The 22,821-nt window shown below is 44.2% G+C and overlaps 3 protein-coding genes across 3 annotated transcripts; 1 reads left to right on the top strand and 2 right to left on the bottom strand.

Annotated features, from left to right (window-relative positions):
* Positions 1–253: 253 nt before the first annotated feature.
* stt3a (STT3 oligosaccharyltransferase complex catalytic subunit A) lies at positions 254–8,504 on the bottom strand. Its single transcript, XM_079738559.1, has 18 exons — positions 8,466–8,504; positions 7,589–7,710; positions 7,424–7,484; positions 7,191–7,312; positions 6,945–7,090; positions 6,693–6,783; positions 6,473–6,579; positions 6,130–6,294; positions 5,652–5,832; positions 5,123–5,278; positions 4,582–4,673; positions 3,908–4,063; positions 2,951–3,139; positions 2,205–2,321; positions 2,005–2,107; positions 1,141–1,329; positions 747–862; positions 254–626 (listed from the first exon to the last, which is right to left on the bottom strand). The coding sequence occupies exons 2-18, from the start codon at positions 7,674–7,676 to the stop codon at positions 588–590; spliced, it is 2,118 nt and encodes a 705-aa protein (XP_079594685.1). The 5' UTR covers positions 7,677–7,710; positions 8,466–8,504; the 3' UTR covers positions 254–587.
* Positions 8,505–9,001: 497 nt separating this feature from the next.
* Positions 9,002–14,942, bottom strand: ei24 (EI24 autophagy associated transmembrane protein). The gene is made up of 11 exons (XM_079738679.1): positions 14,823–14,942; positions 13,551–13,687; positions 12,911–13,056; positions 12,714–12,774; positions 12,396–12,462; positions 12,058–12,182; positions 11,611–11,730; positions 11,034–11,145; positions 10,830–10,941; positions 10,609–10,683; positions 9,002–10,436 (listed from the first exon to the last, which is right to left on the bottom strand). Exons 2-11 carry the CDS (start codon positions 13,590–13,592, stop codon positions 10,271–10,273), a joined length of 1,026 nt encoding a protein of 341 aa, XP_079594805.1. The 5' UTR covers positions 13,593–13,687; positions 14,823–14,942; the 3' UTR covers positions 9,002–10,270.
* Positions 14,943–15,532: 590 nt separating this feature from the next.
* LOC307076604 (beta-galactosidase-1-like protein 2) lies at positions 15,533–21,692 on the top strand (the record flags this gene model as incomplete). Its single annotated transcript, XM_079737656.1, has 19 exons — positions 15,533–15,624; positions 16,039–16,224; positions 16,373–16,441; positions 17,196–17,291; positions 17,639–17,747; positions 17,834–17,926; positions 18,003–18,084; positions 18,757–18,821; positions 18,921–19,005; positions 19,242–19,379; positions 19,563–19,643; positions 19,805–19,914; positions 20,208–20,354; positions 20,547–20,618; positions 20,750–20,828; positions 20,933–21,020; positions 21,125–21,236; positions 21,364–21,480; positions 21,606–21,692. 19 exons carry the CDS (start codon positions 15,533–15,535, stop codon positions 21,690–21,692), a joined length of 1,908 nt encoding a protein of 635 aa, XP_079593782.1.
* Positions 21,693–22,821: the final 1,129 nt, after the last annotated feature.

The raw sequence follows: 22,821 nt of genomic DNA on the forward strand, positions 1-22,821 counted from the left end.
TAAGCAGTCAGAGTATGCCATTAAAAAAAATATTGGGCTGAGTGATAATTCAAATTCTTGAATGTTTAACTGAGTTGGTTAGGTCTTTAGCCGGATCATATGTTTAAGTCAAAGCTGTATTTGGACCATAACCTGAATCCAACAAAATCAGAACTAATACAATTTGGGGGGGGGGGGGGGAAACCACCAAAAGGAAGGAACATAAAGAAAGTGTCAAATATGGGCTCCATTTAATGAAAAAAAGGACAAAAGGTCACATTTATTCCAAATTTTAATCCAAAACCCTCTCAAACACTTTATTTTGGCCACATGATGGCAGACTTCACTGCTCCATATTTCTTGAATTGTTTCATACTTTTAAACACAAGCTCTCTCTGAGACCAGATGACATAACAAAATAAACCACCCCCCTCCCAAAAAAAAAAAAGGCTCAACCACAAAACCAAAATCTCTTTACTGCATCTTGCCCTCCCCAACCAAAGTATAAAAAGTTCTTGTTTTCCCCCCTATTCGTCTGGCCACAGGGGAAGGCTGTTCAGTGCTTTTCGCTAGAAGGGGCTGAGTGATTGAGGACGGAACTGAAGGCATTATGTCCTGGAGAGACCTCGGTTGTCCAGGTCTTTCACCTGGCAAAAATAAACAGATAGCATATAGCCATTATATTTTCAAGCAAAAAGTAAAGTAGTGTGCGTGCGTGCATGCAGGTCAACAATAGGGATGACCAGATGGGAAAGCAAAGTGTTTACCTTGTATATCCTAACTAGCCAGTGTTCTGTCGTGTAGGCCTCCTCCAGCACGTCCAGCTCAAAGTCTTTGTTCCCGATCTCTGCGTTCCTCACCCTGTCGTAACCGGGTGGGCGCTCTGCAGATACAAGGCGTTACACTGGGGTCAAACTTAACATCTTAGCATTAGCCAGAATACCCATAAATAGAACAGCGTTCAATTAAGGAGAGACAGTAAATATCGAGGTCATATCGCATACGTTCATAAGCGCATATGTTCCTAGCACTAGCAACGAGAATAGGGAGCGAGAAATACGTCACCCCTGCATCCCAACTACAGCATTTAAACAGAAGGGAGCCGTGAGAGAACGTAAGGGTAGGAGCCTGGATCCTTGAGTTTGGCTTTTTGTGACTCACTGGCTTCGGTGTAGACCTGTCCGAAGCGGTAGTAGCACATCTTGTACATGAGGCAGTTGAGCAGCACGGGGGAGCCCTCGCGGTCCACCCGGAACTCCCCGGTGGGCGTGTAGTAGTCGTGCTCTTTGATGTGCTTTCCCGTGTCCGTGCTGCCTCCAATTCGCACCATCCACAGGAACTTGTTGATGTCTGGAGGGGGGGGCCGACATGGTAAATGGACTGCATTTATATAGCGCTTTTTTGTAACCAGGCCAACCAAAGCGCCTCACAATATTGCCTCACATTCACTCATTCACACACTGTGAATGACGCCACCGTCATGGCTGACGGTGGCGTCAGCCATGCAAGGCGACAGCCAGCTCGTCGGGAGCAGTAAGGGTTAGGTGCCTTGCTCAGGGACACCTCAACACTAAGGGAGGAGGAGCCAGGGATCGAACTAGCAAACTTTAGCGGTTACCAGCCAACCCGCTCTACCTCCTGAGCTACTGCCGCCCTGGTTGGAGAAAAGAGGTTTTACAGAATGATGTATTTACAGGTAATAAAACTGGTCTTTTTTCAGCTCCACTTAAGGAGAGAGGGGCAGAGGAATAGAGAAAGACAAGGCAGCAGTTGGAACAAGGCTGTGTCGTTTTCTAGTCATGTGATAGAAAACAGGTTTTGGCAGGTGTGTAGCTGCCTGCGATGGCATTTTCACTGATGTGAAAACGCCTCATTGACTTGACATGTCAGTAGAATGTGCAAGTGAGACTCCAGACACCAGCTGTGATGTCACATCAAAAACAATTCAAATCCAACCACTCACGCTTAACACCGAAATTCCAACCAGCCAATCAACCAGGCAGTGGCTGCTTCATCCTGACCTACCGTCTGAGGAGTAGCCTGTGAGTCCACCGAAGATGACCAGGACGTAGCTGACGTCCAGCTCCCTCATGATATCATAGGCCTTCTCCTCCGTCGACGCCATGGCCTTAACGTGGACAAGAAGTGGGCAAGGTGAGGCATACTTCCTTGAGAGCGGATGCGGTTAACGGTTTGGGATTGAGACCCAGAGCAGGGCAGCTCACCTGTCCCACGCGGGAGATGTGAGTGTTGTTCCACGTGTTGTTGTCTACTAAAATCGTTCGATTAGCCATGGCCGTAATCTGATAGCCGTAATCCCACCAGGACATGACCTTGGCATCCTGGAGACAGAGGAGGGAACAGCAAAGTTCAGTAAAATATCCTCTTTATCATCAATGTCCAATAAGACTAAATACAACAATATTTGCCCAATTTGTGAAATACATCAATATTCCATTTCATTCCTTAACCATTAGGACACCAGAGAGAGTTGCTGAATGGTAAACTATTCACCTGTCAAGATGCTAGGCCTCTATTGTATTGGATTATTGCTAAAACCCTGGTGCTTGGCTTACTTTTTTCTGAACAAAGGCCCAGACAACACTAGAAGGAACATACAGACGATATTTACCCAGTCCCATTAAAAAGTTATAATAGTATTCTGTTACGCCATCGAGCGATAACCATCAATGGCAACCATTACAACTCTGCCCTTGATAAACGCCAATTCATTCGCTGAACTTGGAACATGTTAGCTGCATAAGCACTCTGCCTGCCCGGGGCTGCCTGCACTCTGCACGGGACTGCCTGCCCGGGGCTGCCTGCACTCTGCACGGGGCTGCCTGCACTCTGCACGGGGCTGCCTGCACGGGGGACTGCCTGCACAGGGGACTGCCTGCACGGGGCTGCCTGCACGGGACTGCCTGCACGGGGGACTGCCTGCAGGGGGACTGCCTGCCCGGGGGCTCACCTCGGGGGTGTTGTGGCGCAGCCAGTAGTAGGCCTCTCTGAAGTCGTCGAAGATGATGCGGCTGCCGTCGCCACCACGGGCCGACAGCACGATGGAGGGGGAGGAGTAGGCCTCGCTGGTCACCCAGGTGGAGTGGAAGGTGTAGGTGATCAGGAAGAAGGCCATGACCAGGATCATCCCACTGGCCACCTAGTGGAGAGGGAGGGAGGGGCGGGGACATGAAGAAGTGGTTAACAAAATGACCTTTAGCGGACGTGATGTGACACCATCTGTTGGAGCAGGGGCACAATATGAAAGATCTCACTTGATGGATTTGTATTCATATTATTTTTTATTTTAACCCTGTAAGTTTAATTGTCCTTTCGTTGAGTTATGGCAATTAAATAAAGTGGGGTTTATTACCAGTTTTTTGTTGTTTTATTATTATTTCAATAACTTATTAGCATTACACTACTACAATAAAATCCTTATTATAATGAGGGTTTTTGATCATTTTCAAAAGAGGGTCCTAAATCATTCCTAAAAACATAAAACGTGTCGTTAAATGTCCACACAGCAGGCATGTAAATGCATGTTAGGTTCCATGAGGATTTCTGCTACCACACCTTCCACATCTACACCCTGCTGGTGGTTCAACTCCGAGCCGCTCAAATATTGACATGTGCTGATAACACGCAATGCGACTATGCACCTAGCGAGAGGTTTGCTACTGTAAGGCTTCTCCCTTAGGCGAACAATGTTGGCAAATTGTTCTCTGACGATATGTCAAGTGAGAATCTGGTAAAGCCGATTAAAACAAACTTTGAATTATTAAAAAAAGCACAATGTGCACAAACTGTGTCAACAACTCTTCGGTTGTGTGCTTTAGGGTCCAGAATTTTATCATTCTGCAAATAAACCAAAAGCCATGCAGAAGTGAACGCTGGTGCCCTCTGGTGGCTGCCGGGCTATGTCTACCTCGTTCTTGATGGGGTAGGTGGCGTCCTGCTGCTTCTTGCTCTTCTTGTCTGGCCGGCTCACGTCCAGGTTCTTCATGTAGGTGGTCAACACCTGCGACACGCCGATGCCCGACAGGATGCACATGACCGGGGCCAGAACCAGCATCAGACGCACCTGGAAAGGATGGCGAACGTGGGGCGTCAAGGACTACAAACATGGCTTCCACCCTTTTTTAGAAGCATGACTGATGTTAGAGGCTGGAATTTTCCCCTGCCTCCACTGCAAAAGGGGAAGAATGGTGGGGTGGCTGGTTCCAAGGCAAGCCATGTTGTCATTTATTCAACAAGCCATAATTATTTAACGGTAGTAAGAGCTATGTGCAAAACGTGCACTGTACTGATATATCATGTGTTATGATCCACTACTCTGAGTATCCCCGAGACAACTTTCTCCAATATTTTTGAATACAGGCTGTAACAATTTTAAACGCTCTGTGTCAATGTTACACATTGTACCTTTAATTATTAATTAATTATTATAAATCTAAATTAATATACATTTGAGTATTTATACAATGCTAAAAATTGACATCAACCTAAAAAGGGGTTATGAGTTGGGATCCAAAACCACTAAGGACTGGAGGTAAGCAGTGTTAGGTTCGAGGAGCGTGAGTATACACGTTAAGGCCTTACCATGACAGCGGAGAAGTACATGCTGGTGACTCCATACATGATGATGAAGATGCGGGCATCAGAAAGGTTGTTGAAGCAGTAGTATAGACCCACTGGAAGTTCAGGGAAATAAGAGAGGGTCATTTATACAGCAATGCAAGTACTTAAGCCTTTAAGATGTTGAACTAGTCAATTCAAAGTCCATTTTGAGGAATCCACATGTACACTACAGTATATCTTACACAATACTAAACTATTATTCTTCATGAATTTGCAAGCACACCTTCTAGGAATGGCCCGACTACAACTTTTAACTATTTAACCATTTAGCAAATTTTGACCCAAGTGACTTGCAGTGAATTCAGATCTACGTCATTGAGGAGCAGGTAGGGGCCCGGGTCGCTTGCTCAAGGATGCGTACAGGTATAACATGGACCTTGGGGATCGAACACAGAGCTGGGGTCAAGCTGCCCTAACCACTCGATTTCCCAGGCCCTTAATAATCGTGGTGATCCACATGTGGGGTGTGTGTGTGTGTGTGCACGCGTGTCTCTCTATGTACCAGGGAACATGAAGACCAGCAGCTGCAGGTCAAAGTAGTAGGAGGACCAGGTGGTGGGCTGGTGCTCAGAGACGGAGGCGATGATGGGGATGTTGTTCTTGGCGTAGGAGGGGTCCAGCAGCGAGTAGAAGCGACCCGTCCAGGGAGAGATCTTACCTGATGACAACAAGCCACACGCATACAGTAAGACACCCGGACCCACAACTCGGATACTCCCCCTTAAAGGCCTCTCATCATGTCAAAGTTTAAAAATGCAAAGCAGGAATTGCATTAAATAAATAATCAATTATGTACCAAGATTAAATAACGACTAGTTGTGGGGAATCTTAACGTTTTGATCATAGGCAATATTAAAACAAGTCAGACACGGAATTATGACGTGGTTTGTGGCGTTTTGCCAGACATTCTAGAATGATATACATCACAGATCCTTAACCTCAGGCAGGCACACACACACACACACACACACACACACACACACACACACACACACACACACACACACACACACACACACACCGCCCCTTACCAGTCAGCATGAGGACGGTTCCGGCGGAGAGCATGACAAAGCCCACCAGGGAGATGACGCTCTTGAAGAGCACCTCAAACTGCTGGGTGTTGAGCTTGCTGCGCAGGTAGTCCACAAAGGCGTGGATCTGGCACAGGCCGAACACGCCGAAGGCCGCCATGTGTTCCGAGGACTGCACGGGCTGGTTTGCACGGACCCGGGGAGAAGTGGGTTAGCAACATGAAGGAAAAGGCTCTGCAGAACATATATCATGCAGCTTGCTGTGACCAATTCTGTAGCCGTAACATGCAATCGTGTGTGCTTAAAAAAACCTAAACATAAGATGGTACGGGAAATTCACACCGCAATTAGACCTGGGTTATTATGATCAGCCCCGTAACAAAATCGGCACATGACATCCAATATATATATGCAGCAATAATTAATTGCAACCTCTCCCAGGTCAAGGAGGGGGAGTGGACGGCGGAAGAAGGGTTACCTGGAAGCCGACGAAGGAGATCTGCATGGAGAGGATGGTGCCCAGGCAGTACACGGTGCAGTAGGCCACGTAGATGCGGTGAGAGAAGCGGCCCGTGAGCATCAAGACCAGCACGTGGAGGGGGATCAGGTTGATAAGGAACACGTAGCCACCCCAGGAGGACACCTGTGTGTAGAGAAAACCCCCAACACACACATCATCTTTAAATCTGCATCTAATAAACAGGTACACTTTTGGATACTCTTAACAAAACCATTGAATGACTAAGAGAGCTGAATGGCACCGCCGTCTCGGGAGCTGGCGAGCGCTGTTTGTTCGCTGGCCGCCTGTAGCTGCCGCTTACCATGTAGAAGTAAGCCAAGGCACAGATGGACGACCAGTACACCGAGCCGGTGTTGACAGCCTTGATCCACATGTAGTAGGTCAACAGCATGCAGAAGATGGCGATGCCTGGGTTGGAGACAGCAGTGGCGTTAGATTCAATTCAATGTGAGCAGAACCTCCCCATATTCCCGGAGGAAGAACCGTGCTTTTTACGGCATATCCCGTCTGAGCAGCCCTACCTTCGTTATCATAGGAGCCGGCTACAGAGCGGGAGATGTAGCCGGGCACGATCGCAATCATGGCTGCAGCCAGAAGCCCAGCACCCGCATCCTGTGGAGGGAGCAAGCATCAGAGAAAAGTGCGGAGAATCATTCACTGTGCTCATTTTTTACTGGGCCATTCGCCTTCACTTTTGTCAATGGTTTAGAATTGGGTTTTGGATCCAAAACGACAGAATGTGTAGGCTTATAGGCATTCATTGGAGTCTGTACCTTGAGCTCCTTGGTGAAGTGGTAGGTGACGATGGTGGTGAAGGAAGAGAAGAGGGGGGCCAGGAAGACGCACACGTTGCGGATGTCAATCGTGATGTGGAAAAAGTGGAGGACATGATACAGGGCTGCAGATGTGACCATCAACCCTTGAGGAAGAAAAGAAGAGACGTTGCCAAATTGAAAATTGAAATTGAAAAGAAGTATTTCGCATCTTACGTTGCACTTTACACTAGTCCCAATTCCTACCTGGGTAAATGGTTCCTCCAATGATTCTGCCCAGGGGATACCATGCCCGGTCATCAAACCAGTTGTGGAACTTGTAGAATCCTTCCTCTGTCAGGAAACGGGTTGTGCGGTAGTTGAAGTACCTTGGGAGGACAAGCAACGGGTATAATGACTGATGGGAGATGAAGTCATGAATGCTGGCATATGACAAAAGTTGAGGAAATATCCAAACAACTAAACAAACAGGGACTTACGGATCAAACTCATGGATGACACTTTCAAACCGCAACACAGAAAACAGTCTGGTAGAAAATGCTGTACAGAAGAAAAGACAAAAAACGTCATAACCACAAACTAGGTATGAAAACTGCAACTGCAAATGTCAATAAATGTGTCGTTTTTAGTTACTTTTTACTTACAAAGAATAGCTGCCATAGACAGAATGAGCAACTTGAGCAGCGTGTCCTGTTTCTCATAAGAGAGGCGCAGGAAGCCCAACTTAGTCATTTTGGATGAGGTTGGGGACAGCTTACCGTATTACCTGGGGAACACAGGTAATGCACATTATATTTAAACCAGGGTTGAAACGCTTATCCCGGTCCAGGAGTGTGAGAATATTATAACGTTTACAGCATAGAAAAGGGTCTAGACGCTCTTTCCAATACACCACTTTTTAAAAGTTTTGATATATTAAATAAATCAATGCGAGCATATTTTTCCCAACGCTTTATGTACAGCCCAACCAGATAAGGCCACGCATAGGTTGATGTGGCGTCTGGAACCAGGAAGCGGCCAAGCTCATATTGACTCTTCTGCAGGAATTCCACATCTGCATCGCACACACAATACGATAATAGAATCCAAAATAGCGAAAGATATTCCCAAAAATATCAGATGAGCTCACTATTTAAAGTTTCGTCTCACTAACCCCTAAAAATATTTCACCATCAAAGAAACCAACAAAGATCCGTTGTATCTGTAGTTACAACATTATATATGTGCACATTACGAGTATTTAGCGTATGCTTATATTTTAGATTAATAGTCTGTGTCTTCTACCAAACCGATGGGTTCATATCAATGATAATTTCAATCAATAAATGAATGCATGCTATAACTATACGACTAGCAAGGCAAGCTAGCTAGCTGATGTGCACTGAAAAGGAAAACGATGCTCTTTTCCGCTTTTAGTGCTATCAAAACAGCAAGTCCGTCTACAGAAATAGGATACCAAGAAATATTTGTAGAATATTGATTCCATTCAATAAGGTGGTTTGAAATTGTATGTTCACTCACCCACTCCTCTCCACTCCAGTATCTCATTCACGTTTCACACACAACCTCTGTGTACAATAATCCCGCCTCCACCAACTACATGAGTGTGTTTATTGGCTGAGGCTCCTTAAAGTGCAAACTCGCACGTCTGTGATTCGTTTATCCGCGGGCCTTCCTGTGCTGTAGAAACGGAACCCGGGCGGAAAACTTGATGCTATAGTCTAGTGACGTGTCCTTAGCATTTTGACTCCAGCCGGTCCTTTTCTTTAAAGCAGTCTTCAGGAGAAGGTTGTTGTCCTCTAGACGGCGAACACGATCACACATTGAATTAGTTCAAGTATCCGATTTTGACCTTTTTGGACTAACTGTAATAATGTAAAAAGGCCACCGCTACTAGATAAAAATAAACCACTCTGAATTGTTAAAGTGGCTATTTTATAGATGTTTTTTTTATTAAAGCATACATTGATCCTCTAAATATTATATTCCAAGAGTTTAAAAAAAAGACGTGGAATAAGGGAAACAGCAAATGTAGAATACTGACCAATTTTATTGAAATTAGACATGTTACTTTTACAAAACCTCACTGACAAATATCAGTCTCCACAAACGCCACCCATCACTTGTATGACACCTCTTCCAAAAGACGGCCACTTCCAAATCCCTTACAAATAAAGTCAGTTATTGTGATTGACTTCTTGTGGAATTCAAGTTACACCTTCATAACACACGGTCATCATCGGCAGCACTACCAAGCAGAGGCCCATGCTCTGCATGGACTAGTAAAGTCTCCTTCTGATCCTTGAATAGAAGCTAACTCCACTACTCCCCCTCAGTTGTTTTGCCAACTTCGATAAATGAAAACAAAATAAACATGAATAAAAAGTTTGGCAGTGTCGTCTGACTCCAGTAGAGTCGTTTAACTTAAACTACCTAGGAAAGACGGAAACATCATTATCATCTCACACAGGTCATATCATCCCTGAATTGCGGTGCCCAGAGGGGAGTGAAATGGTACTTTGGGATGAAGAATGAGATACAAATCAGCACAATCTACTTTATGCAATTAACAAATCAAGATTCCTTTTCCGGGGCATACAATGTTTTTTTTACTGAAATTTTGCCAGCATCCTTGCGGTTTTAAAAGAAATTCAGCTAAAAACAAAGCACTTAATAATAAAAAATACCATAGAAAGGTGCTCCACTGGACCCCAAAGCATTGCTACTCTGAAGGAATCATAGACACTGTTCTCCTGCTACTTTGCATTTGACCTTTGTTGAAGTTCTTCAAATCTCTACTAAAGAAGCTCAACTACAAGTGTGCTTACTTTCTTTTTAGGCAAACATGTCCCTTAAAAGAGTACACAAAGACTCCCTCTGTCAGGGTACATCGCTCCATTTCTTTAACCTGTTCTGAACACCATGGATAAAATCTTGTGCTGTAGGTAATTAAAAGAGGGACATTCAAAATGGCACATAACCGGAAAAAAAGAATAAATAATTCAAATTGGATTTAAGTGAGAGGCACAGGCAAGTCAGTTCGATTATCCAGTCTTGTTAAAAAAAAAAAAATGTGATGGGCATGCCAAATCCACATTAAAAAGGGCCGCAGATTAGTAAAAAAAAAATTACAAAAATGAAATCGTAGACCCATTGTCCTTAATCAAATGTCAGCATTCTCACCACCATCCTCAACCCAAATACAAATCCTTCTCCCAGAATCCTTTTCCTTTCCCTCTTGTCCCCACTCCTCCTCTGCCGAGCCTCGTCTGGGGCCCGTCCTCTGGGGCCCGTCCTCCGGGGCCCATCCTCCGAGTGACCATCCTTCAGTGGCTGGTGGGCGGCAGTTTGTGGCGCACGGGCGATGTGTGGGGCGATGGCAGCCTCTCGGCGGAGGGGGAGGGCGTGAGCGAGGTCTGCAGGTGGACGGTCTTGTGGAAGAGCTTGTTGCTGATCATCACCACCAGGGAGAAGAGGCGCAGCTGGAAGTGGCTGTGGGAGACGCAGGAGGAGACGCGGTCGCGTGGGTTAGTGACGGGACGATGCTGGGCAAGCTACGTGGGCTCTTTTTGAATGATTCATCATCATAGCTGATATACACACACACACACACACACACACACACACACACACACACACACACAATATATATATCTATACTCACTATAGCTTTGTGGGCGTCTGTGCCTCATTGGCGCTGATGATGAACAGAGGGAAGAGGATAGAGAACAGGCAGCCGCTGCAATCCAAAACACGAAAGCCAAGATTTAAAACCCTTTAGAACACTGGAGCGACTGATTGGAGACCATATGGAAATATATGTGTGATTAAAGGACTGCAGATATTGTTCTTCCCAGAGACATCTGGGACAAGAGTGTGGAATACCTGATTATATAGGAAGAGGGCAGAGCGGTCAGAAGAGCCATGGGCAACCCGAAGCCAAAGTAGTAGGGCCAGTTCCTCTCGATGTTGGACAGCCGCTGATGCATCTCAACGCCTGACGACAGTACAAATTACAAACCGTAGAAATGTTAGAAAGAGTAAATCGTTGGTGATGTACGCATGTAGGAATGGACAGGGGTGTCCCACCGTGGTTGAACCAGCGGTACTCGAAGCAGTAGAGGGAGTAGAGCAGGGACATGTGCAGCAGGCTGACCATCTGTCCGATGGCGTCGATGGGGAAGAGGCTGACCACCATACCCTGGTGCGGCACGCCATCAAGCACACAGAGTCACACCGAGTTACACAGAGCACCTTCAATCCCCATTACACTGATGGGGAAACGCTCATGTTAGGTAGCATAGTGCAAGGTTATACCAACGTTGAATGGCCAGAGGTGGTTTTGCCATTTCCACAATTGCATGTGCTACATATGCTGAAGACATACTGTCAACCCAATAAAAACAAATCAGACTTGTCAAGTTTATCAGAAACGTATATTGACTTACTTTTAGTTTAGCTAACAGAAAATACATTGAAGGTTAGCCAACACCAGGAAAGTGTCAAGTCATGATATTTCTTTCAATTTCAACCTTCAGTGTCACATAAACACCAAGTGTCACTAGTTCACTAATTCAGCTTACATATTGCCCATTTAATGCAGTTCCTGGCAAATACATGAGCATCCTTGAAGCGACTTTGACCCTTTAAAAGAGATTTGGTGTACCTGGATGAGGAATAGAGCCTGAAGCAGGAGGTTAAACAGCATGTCTGCGATGATCTTGCTGACGCTTGGAAACGACTGGGCCTTTCTGCCGGACACCTCAAACGCCAGATCAGCTATGTCCTAAAAAACAAAACAGGACAGCGATTGACCAAAATCCCCCTCAAAAGGGTCAAAGAATTGACAGTTGTTTGCACATAAGTCTCTTATTTTGACCACTATGTGATCCAGTAATCCGACACCTAATCAATATCCAAGATACTTTCATGGGTTGTGAACCAGCCAACCTAGCTTTAGACTAAACAGGGATTCTTAAGACTAAGGGAAACCCTACCCAAGCATATACTCGAGGGAGATACTTGAGTAGATCCATCGTCCATACTTCATCGATAAACTACCGAGATGACAACAAGCACTGTGATTTACGGCCTAGTCCTTGTGAGGCCTCACCTGGAACCAGATGGCGTTGACGATCTTGCTGAGCACAAACAGGGGGAGCACCCAGAGGGCACTGAAGACGGAGGTGAGGATAAACTCTAACCAGGACCACACACTGCCGTGGAGGGACGGGTCACCTGAGGGGGACACATGGTCCAATGTAAACATAAGCTCTGGATGTCAGGTAGTAGTTTTAACCACTGGTGTGTAGGAAGATAAAGTCAATGGGATGATTATCAAAAGGTGTGGCGTAAGCCATATGGTAACTCTGTTTGTACATACTGTAGTACAAAACCACACCTAGTCGTGTATAGGCTGTGTTTGGAGTTGCTAGCGTTAGGGGTACATACCGATGATTCGGGCTGTAATCATCTGCAGGAGCGGGATGAACAGCCGATAGAAGAGAAACAGACTGAGCTGAGGAGGATAGGTTTAAAGACTATTAGAATTGTATTGGAGACAAAGACTGCTTAGTATTATTCTTGGAGCTAAAGCAATTGTGTATCATACTTTTTTTTATTTTAAGAACTATGATTATGATTCAATCAAGGGGGATTTGATTGGTTCAGTCAGAAATGTAGATGAGGTCATTATTTTCAAAAATATCTTTTTTTTGCTTAAAGAAAAAAGAGACACGCGATCGGTATTAGGTATACACTCGTAATTACCCAGAATACACCTCCATTCCAGGCACAGCATTGAAAAATCCTACTGGCTAACTTGGGTTCACTGGAAGCAGAGAAGTGGAAAGGGGAATAACAGTTAACAATCCTTCACCATCAGTCAAGACCATCACCTTTTATGGAGGGTCAACCCAAGAGAAGAAGGGTGGGGTGTGTGATTTCACTTGGAGGCTGGGACCTACTTGTCAGGTTTGCGCTCCTCGCTCTGTGCCCGTCTCTGTGCCAGGGCCCCGCTGGCCCTCCTCCTCCTCTGCTCCTCCCTCTTCTGCTGGATGCGAGCGTCCAGCTTTGAGATGGTTCCAATCCCCAAAATGGAGTCTTTGATTCCCTAGGGGAAAAGAAGCGTATGTGTATGCAGGTTATTATACAATTAATGTTGTGCAGATATGGAAATAAAAGCCGTATGAGAATGCATATCATTATTTTATTTCTGAAATGGGATCTTTAGGAAGGGAGACAACAGAAAGGCCTTCTGCAATATATAATGCTGATGTTAAATTGAACAAATTATCATTACCACTAGGGAGAGAAAATATTTGCCAAATGACTTGCAATAATGCAAATAATTATTAATTGATAGATATGTTTGTCTTCACACCATAATGTGGAATATGACAAGATTATTCATATAGTGTTTATAATCTGTCAACTGTTCAAACTGTTAAGGGGAACCGAGTAGTATTTTACTTTAACTTTGGTTGAATTAAGAATGCGTATAAACATTTCACAATAGTTCAGGAGGAACATGTGAAGCGTATGTGTTTAGCATGATGGTAATGATGATGATCGTGATGATGAGGAGGAGTATGTTGACAAGCATACCGTCGCAACATTGCGGAGGAAGGCCCGGGCGCTGTCTGTCATCTCTGGACCAGCTGCAGATCCATCAACTGCTAAAGGAGGGGGGGTTTGCGACCTGGTGGTCAGTTCTCATGGCAGGGAGGAGCTTTCCCAGTAACCTGGGACAACAGAGGAAAATTGGGGCGAGGCCACACATCAAAAGGTTTTAATGTTTAATAGTATCAGTAATCACAAGTTATCATTAAATAGAATTTCCCCTTATTTATGATATGCCTGTCAGCTGTCAATATGGTCTCTGTAGTGTCTGTGAGAGACTGTTTATTTATAATCCTGTTTATAAACCCATATTCAGTGTTTTTGTAGTAGTGGTAGTTTTGTACCATAGCCTATACCAAATACATTTTACTGAACAAAAATATTACTGAATAATTACTAGTATCCCCCCGATAGTCGGATGTAAGACAGAACAATGTAGACTGCCTTCTTCCTGTCTCTGGGAATTCTTTGTGCAAATACATGTCGAGTAAACAGTCCATGTCAAAACAATAATAATTTTACTAACGTTACTATCTGGGTTTGCGTCGTGGACCAGACCTGGCCTATGTTGTTTATTCGCGTTTTATTTTGATGACATAGGGCTATATATTTATAATACGGAATGCTGTAAGAGCTTATGGATCGTTACGTCAGATCACTTTGTGCTGCGTAATGATCCATAACTACACTGTCCAATAGACTAGATTACAGTAAAGCAGAAATACAATCTAACACACAATTTGAGATTTATTTCAGACCACATTTAGCAGACGACCATTTGTTTTACAAAAAGGTGGTTGCATGAAGTCAGACTACATGTTTGACTTAATTAACCACACATGATGTACATAATCAGAAGCATATTCGACCCAGATCTTCTTAGAATCGTCCATACGCGTTAGGCAATGGCTCCTTAAATCTGTAACATTAGCTGGCTGGTGCTTGGTTAGTGAGCTCAACCACATAGCTTAGATGGTAGCTCAAATGTAACGTTAGACGGCTCCTTTCGGCCTACAAAGACGCATAAGCATATTTTGTTGTTGTTTCCTGCACCATAATGCCAGAGATCGTGTTATCTGGGCTCTCACGATGTTAAGACTGCATGACTCCATATGTTTTGTTCACTGTCAGCTACGCCTTACGTTATGTGTGCATTATGCTTCGCGACTGATTTTATGTTTTTTCGTAAAGACAACACTCTTAACACGCGAGTGATGTCAAAGAACACGAGTACGTGTAATGAAGATCTGAACTTACCTCATACGACAAGCTCAACGTATATGAACTTCACCAATTCGTGTTTTTCAACCCAGTAAGTGACAAAAACAAAACCAAACAAACGCTGGGTGCCAGGCCCGTGGGTATTGCGCAAGCTCCGACCTCAAAGGACCATGGGAAGTGTAGTAAATGTAGGTTTTTCAGACCCATATGGATGGACAGTAAATACTATCATATTGAGTTAACATTTAATTGGTTAAGTCGATCTGGTTGGAGTTCATATATAACCTTAGCTACCCCGTTCATTTATTACAAGGAAGCTAAGGTTATGAAATAATATAATATATAAATCATATTTGATTGTATTAATATACAAAAACATTCATCTATAGTTGTATTAATATAACAATATAATACTATAAAAGAAACTATATTGAGGGTATGTTACAATGTTTATGAGGCCCTAAACACATTGAAAAGCCCGCAACATAGATATAGCTCCCTCCCCCCACCCCCACCTCTCTCTCTCTCTCTCTCTCTCTCTCTCTCTCTCTCTCTCTCTCTCTCTCTCTCTCTCTCTCTCTCTTCACAACTTGTACTCTCCTCTCTTTTCCCTCTCTCTCTCTTACCCACACACATACCTCACACAGACAACACAATCTCTCTCCATCTCTGTTCCTGGGTCTGTTGCTTTCCCAACTAAATTTATTTCAGCAGACGTTTATTGGAAAGCATCTTAAAGTTTATCAATGGTTGTTTTGAGAATAAGAAATTCCCACAAAAGGAAATATGCTTTTATCTGTTTGAGCATCTTTGGATTCATCATGTACCGATATTTAGGGTGAGTACATATTACACAAACAATGAGGGTTGTATCTTATTTGCTACATTACTACAACATTATACTGTTAAACTTTTTCATGAGACTTGTTTTGCTGTTTTCTATGGTCATCTCTTTGCATAGGAAAAATTGTAGGCATTCCAAATAAAAAAAGCATAAAGAAAATAAATCAAGTTGATTGTTAAGACTTGAATTTTTTTTTTACACACTAATTAGCATTTCTTGAAATCTTTTTGCATATGCCTTGTCCTTTTAACACGCATAATGCCCATTTACTTGTTTGGACAAGATTCTTGTCCTTTTACTTGTGCCATGCAAATTCCTTTCGCTCATGTCATGAGTGCCCTATTCAAAACACAAAAGCATAATAGGCGGATAACGTAACGAGACACAAATGCCCCAATTCTTCTCCAGGACACCAGTTGGGGGGAGGAGGTTGAGCAGGAAACTGGGCCTGCACGCCAACAACTCTCAGTTCACCCTAGCCGGGGAGCCCTTCCGCATCCTAGGGGGGTCCGTGCACTACTTCCGGGTCCCCAGCGCGTACTGGAGGGACCGTCTGATGAAGGCCAAGGCCTGTGGCATCAACACCATCACCACGTAAGGCAGACATCTGTAAACAACCTCTTTGTGTGGCTGTCATATTCACAGGGGGATCTGGGGTCGCTTGAGGGAATGAGTACTAACATACTAACATAGAGCGGGGGGGGGGTGGGATTCTGGGCTGTGTTGGTTTGAATCCCTGCAGGTATGTGCCGTGGAGTCTGCATCAGCCGGAGAGAGACGTCTTCAACTTTCAGACACAGCTGGACTTAGAGTGAGTGCTGAAATCTGTTCCTTGTTTGTCTGTCTTCCCACACAATCAACCCTCGCACAAGCTCCAAGATGCATGGAATCTGTGAGCCATCCAGCCATCCAACTCACCTCAGACTTACCTCACAGCCAGTAGGGCGTTGAGTTATCAATTGCTCTGGTGTGTTTGGGGAATGCCCCACATTGTGTCTGGTGTCACGTTCATATCATCATCGTCCTCACCATTACCGCCGTAAGCCGCCGGGCCCAGGGGAGACCAGGTAGGGGACGAAGCCACCTGACAACCGCTGCAGTATTTCCACAACAACAGCAACGCGCAGCAAGGCAATTAGCGCTATTGGAGAGTAAGGAGCAGCCAAGGGATGCTGTATCAGCTAGTGTTGTGGCCGCAAACTCAGTGCGTGGCTTTCAGACTTCCAACCAAGGAGATATGCGGCTGTGTGGCCAAAGCCATATATGCATCTTAAAGATGAATATAAAAACTATTATTAGTGCTGATGTAGGTGTTTGTATGGCAAGTGACATCACATGACACAATTTCAGCCAATTAGACAAGGGGTCTTTGGATAACTTGTTTTTGTTCCACCCTAGATGGTCCCAGATGACTGGGATAAAGTGTTTGGTTACTTGTGTTTGGGATGTCACAATCAATACATTTCTGGAGTGGGAATGTGTGCCCTCTCTCTTTCTATCGCTCTCTTTGGTATTGATTGAGTTTGAACTCTTTCTCTGATAGTGTTCTGTGGTCTTGATGGCAGGTCTTACATCAGTCTAGCAGCTGAGCTGGGTCTCTGGGTAATCCTGCGACCAGGGCCTTATATCTCTGCTGAGCTGGATCTGGGCGGGCTTCCAAGGTTAGTCTAATGGTTTCATATACAATCTCTATAGTTTCTATAGCTTCTGTAGCTTCTAATATCTATTGTGATACATGCTGCGCTTCATCTTTCAGCAAGTGTGGTGAAAACATGTGGTGCTATCTAGTCTGTGTACACGATAATCAACTGGTGAACTGTAAAAACTAAATAAATCGGTTAACGAATCAGCAATTTCCTAAAAAATGTTGCCCAAAAAAATATTAATAAAGCTATCAACTTTATAAACTTTAGAAATTTGCACACACAGAAGCCAATTGACCCAGCCGCACAAAGTGCACATTGTTCTGCGTTAGAGATTGATTGCCTTACACTAAATTTGTGTGCAGCTGGCTTCTTCAAGATGAGAACATGCGGCTGAGGACAACATATCCGGGCTTCACGGACGCCGTCAACGTCTTCTTTGATAAGCTCATCCCAAAAATAGTTCCACTTCAGGTCATTGCAGGAGACAAGCGTCACAGAAATATGTGGTTGTTGTGGATTTTCTTTTGCATAATCCCCTGTTACGGTTTTGTTTTCAGTTCAAGAAGGGAGGCCCGATTATTGCAGTACAGTTGGATGACAGCTATGGGTCCTATGCCAAGGACAACCGCTATATGGCTTTCATCAAGGAGGTAGCGTGCCATGTGACCTCACACATAGGTACAGGCAATGCGGGTGTGCTGTTGTGACTGTATTGCTTTCTCAAAGGCCTTGACGTCCAGGGGAGTCGGTGAAATGCTGCTCACATCAGACCTTTCCAATGGACTGAAGGCAGGCGGTGTTAATGGAGGTATACTTCACTGAGACATTCATTATACACATATTACACATGGGTAAAGTTCAAGCAAACGTACACATGCACAGAGTCATGTAGTCACGCAGGCACACATGGAGGCACTAACGCAGGCACACACACACACAAAAAATTACAGCTAATTTTAAGTTACACACTCAAGGACACACAGGCATATACATAGATGCAAGCACACACACACACAGACCCATTCTCTTGCACACATACACATAAATGGTATCATCCACTTTCGCACAAAATGACATTAAACAATTAGATGTAATTTAAATTACACACTCAAGGACACAGGCATACACATCAATTCAAGCAAACACACAAATACACACACACAGACGCATACTCAAGCACACATACACATACATGGAATCATGCACCTTCGCACACAATTACATCAAACAATTACACATAAATAACACAAACAAGCAGACACACACAAACACACAGCAGGATGCACACACATACACACGCACGCACGCACACACACACACACACACACACACACACACACACACACACACACACACACTAGGACGCACAAACACACACACACACACACACACACTCACACATACACACACACTAGGACGCACAAACACACAAACAGACGCACAAACATACAGACTATAATGTATAACACTTCTCTGGCAGCCATCAGAACGATGAAGCTTTGGAAGCTCCGTACGAAGGACATGCAGGAGCTGAACTCTGTCCAGGTATCAGTACTGATTGTCCGACGCCTGGAGTGCTGACATAGTGTGGGGATCCCTGTAGAAGTGATCACTGTATAGCTCCTCCGTTGTGCTGTGTGTTAGCCCAACAGCCCCGCCATGGTAACGGACATCTGGAGCGGCATGGCCGATGCCTGGGGTGATCTTCACCATGTGCTTGCTCCCGAAGGTAAGAAGGACCTTTGTGACAGACATCTTTGAAAGATGCTACTAATTTGATTCAGAAAAGGCAACACTGTTGGGCTAAGGTTATGTTTACTATGAAATGGAATATCATAGTAAACACATTTAAACTGATGTTTTTTTTACATTAATAAAAACATTAACTGCCACCAGCCCTCGCGGCTGTTGGCAGCGAGGGCCAAAGATGAGTTGCATCATAATGTGACCTTTGTTTTGTTATAGACATGGTGTCCACGGTGAGGGAGATTCTGAGAAGAGGCATGTCCATCAATCTCTACATGTTCCACGGAGGCACGAGTTTTGGCTTTATGAGTGGTGCACTTGGAATCCCTTCATACAAAGCAATAGTTCCGAGCTATGGTTGGTTGCTATGTGGTATTTTGCCTTAGCCTTAAACAATTTATATAATGTCTGCTTCTGTCTGTCTTATGTCCAATTAGAAAGCATATTTGCCTTTATTTCAAAGCCGCACTACTCATCGTGTGAACTAGATGGCAGTGCAGGGCAATTGTTTGACCACTACTTTATTTTGGTGTCTTTCAGATTATGACGCTCCCTTGTCTGAGGCAGGGGAGTACACACCGAAGTACCTTCTTCTTAGAGATCTTTTCAGTCGATACAACAGTGAGTCAGAACAAAGCTACAAATATACACTTCATATTCACACAATGGCTCTTATTTTGTGTCTCGTTTCTTTGTCTTATAATTGTTTTACAACCTGATTACTACACAGAAACAGTTGAAGACGTCGTTGCCTGATTACCTGTTTGTATCTTTATTTATGGGTGATGAGTCTGTGCCTGATATGCCTGCACTGCGTTATAGAGAGGCCTATGAGCCAGCTATCATGTATAACCACCTGTCCCTGTGGGATGCTCTGAGCTTCACTGAAGAAGTAAGTGCAAAGTTATTGTGTGTGTGTGTGTGTGTGTGTGTGTGTGTTTGTCAGTGTGTGTGCGTGTGTGTGTGTGTGCGTGTGTGTGTGTGTGTGTGTGTGTGTGTGTGTGTGTGTGTGTGTGTGTGTGTGTGTGTGTGTGTGTGTGTGTGTGAGTGTGTGTGTGTCTGTCTGTGTATGTAGACCTTTGTATTTACGTATGTGTCTGTAGATTTGCTGGCATCTATTTTTTAAGACAAATCATATTTGGAGCAAACTTAAAATCTGACTAAAATATAATTTCCCTATCTTAGCCGTTTAAATCCGCAACACCGGTCAATATGGAGAACCTGCCAGTGAATAATAAAAACGGCCAGTCACAAGGATACACACTGTATGAGACAACCATCACTAGCGGGGGCTTACTGAAGTCTGGGGACAATGTTCGCGACCGTGCCCTGGTGAGTGACCTTTCAACAGCCACCATGGAATGCTATAGTCTGGTTACCATGGAATCCCTTTACAAGACACGTTTTTTATACTCATGCATACACACGCACCATCATACTCACACGCATGTGCACAAACCCTAACACACATGCACATGCACACACTTGTGCACACTCACACACACACCATTTTTTCTTCTTCAGGTCTTTGTGGACAGACGGTATATTGGGTTTTTTAAGCGCAACACTCTAGAGATGGCAGTCCCTGATGGCGAGGTAGGCTATCTATCTATCAACACTCTGCCATTCTTGATTAACATTGCCTGCCTGGATGGGCTGATGTATCGTGACTGGTGAGGTGACTCACTGACATAAAACCAAACAAAAAATCATTTCACCCCCAAAAGGGAAAGCGAACTTTGAGCCTCTTGGTGGAGAACTGTGGCCGGGTACACCGAGGCAAAGACCTTGACAAGCAACGCAAAGGTTGTAGTTCCACTCCACCGCATTTCCTCCAATCAAACCACTCACGCGTTGAACGCGCGTCCGCCGCCTGCACGCTCGTGTTCATTTATTATGCTTTGTTGCAGGCTTGGTGGGAGATGTTTTATTAAACAGAATGCCTCTGCGAGATTTCACCATCTACAGCCTTGATATGAAACCCAGCTTCATCGATAGGTTTGTTGAGATAAGACTTCCTATCTACGAACGGCATAAAATGTGAAAATACTGCGTCAAAGGATTTTTGTGTGCGTAAAACAGTGACGGATGCTTTGTCCCAGTCTTTACCGGGCGCCGTGGAAAGCTCGGCCCGAGGTCCCCCTCTACCCTGCGTTTCTCATGGGAGCGCTGTTTGCCTACGGCTACCCCAGCGACACATTTGTGAAGCTTCCTGTAAGTGAGTGCCAAAGTGATGATACAAAGGCTTCTGTTCATGTTGTTTTCCCCAGAAACGTTGGCAACGTAATTATGTGTTTTGTTGAGTCCATTTTTCATGCCTTTTTCTTTTATGAAACCGCAGGGATGGGGCAGAGGAGTTGTGTTTATTAACGGGCTGAACCTTGGGCGCTACTGGTCCAGTGGGCCCCAGCAGGCCCTCTATCTGCCGGGGCCCTTTCTCAACAGTGGAATGAATCAGGTCTGAAATATAAATCAGTCGCTATCATTTTGTCCACTTGGTCTTGTTTTTGTTTTCTCTCTCTCTCTCTCTCTCTCTCACTCTCTCTCTCTCCCTCTCTGAGGTGTTGTTTACTGTGTTTGTAGATCATCGCATTCGAGGAGCAAGAAGCAGACTACAAGATCCAGCTGGAAGAGACGCATGACCTGGGCATGACTGCCGACATCAAGTGAATGTGTTGCCACATTATTTATTTGTATGTTTGAACGTTTTTGGTTTTCTCCCTGCCTACCATTACTGGACGATGAAATGACCATACAGACTAGGGTATTTGCTTAGACATTCACATATATGGGTAATCAAATGCCCATTTAATATAAAATAAAAGACCCAGACACAGGTTTACATTGAGAGGGATTTTTATAACATGTATAACCATACCTCTTTGTTATGCCAGCCCTTTTAAACATGGACCACAAATAACCAAACAAATACTTCACCATCGGTCTGTGGAATGCCTCCTGGAATGCTAAAACATGATCATCATGAGACACATCCATTGGGTACATTAATAACATATGTTCATTTAATAAACATAAGATAATGCAGTTATAAGAATTAACTAACAATAAAGTAATGGTCTAGTAATCAACTAATGGGGTCATCGTTTACTGATGGTGTCAATTGATACATTATTTAATATGGCTAGGGCTAACCCTAGCCCCCTACCAATAATCACTTGTAAACCCTAACCCCTATGTTAATGCTATTCAATAAGGCGTATTACTGCATTAACAAATGTTAATTAATGGTTAATTAATGTATGTAAAGTGTTACCATCATCATTTGTGAATATACTGCACAGTACTGCACATAACAACTCTGAAGTCTGTAAAAGAAAGGCAAAGTTGGCACATTTCTCTAAAAAAATTATAATACCCTGACTTATGTTGACCCAAGTGCTGTCAGAACAACAGCAGTAGATAGAAAAGTTTGGAATAGTATTTAGTAACCTCAATGACCTTCATGACTGATGGAGGAAACCCTTAGGCAGACGATCAAATAAATAGTGGAAGGAAAAAAAATACAAAACGAATCAGCACCACATCCAAATCCAATCCATACTGGAGACAAAGTCCCATTCATACTTTGGAAGGACACAGCAGGTAAGGTAGGTTTCTTTGTGAGGAACCTTTGAAACACACCTCTCTCTAAACTGTGCTGGAACATGTAAAGACAATAAGAATTGATTTCCCTCTGCTCGCAAGATATTGCAACATGTCAATCAAACCCAATCAACTGTCCAAATATGGATACCTATACTCCATCTCCCGACATTACCAAACCACTATTGTGTGTGTG

This window comes from Pollachius pollachius, assembly GCF_949987615.1.
Source record: "Pollachius pollachius genome assembly, chromosome: 6".
Lineage (NCBI taxonomy): Eukaryota > Metazoa > Chordata > Actinopteri > Gadiformes > Gadidae > Pollachius > Pollachius pollachius.

What these genes read in the sequence shown, in the direction of transcription:
- stt3a (XM_079738559.1), bottom strand. Translation starts at nt 7,676, where the DNA reads ATGACTAAGTTGGGCTTCCTGCGCCTCTCTTATGAGAAACAGGACACG. An exon ending in GTCATCCATGAGTTTGATCC is followed by an intron (nt 7,313 to 7,423) that starts GTAAGTCCCTGT and finishes TGTCCTCCCAAG; the next exon opens with GTACTTCAACTACCGCACAA. An exon ending in TGTACTTCTCCGCTGTCATG is followed by an intron (nt 4,064 to 4,581) that starts GTAAGGCCTTAA and finishes CATCCTTTCCAG; the next exon opens with GTGCGTCTGATGCTGGTTCT.
- ei24 (XM_079738679.1), bottom strand. Translation starts at nt 13,592, where the DNA reads ATGACAGACAGCGCCCGGGCCTTCCTCCGCAATGTTGCGACG. An exon ending in GGAATGGAGGTGTATTCTGG is followed by an intron (nt 12,463 to 12,713) that starts GTAATTACGAGT and finishes TATCCTCCTCAG; the next exon opens with CTCAGTCTGTTTCTCTTCTA. An exon ending in TCAACGCCATCTGGTTCCAG is followed by an intron (nt 11,731 to 12,057) that starts GTGAGGCCTCAC and finishes TTTGTTTTTTAG; the next exon opens with GACATAGCTGATCTGGCGTT.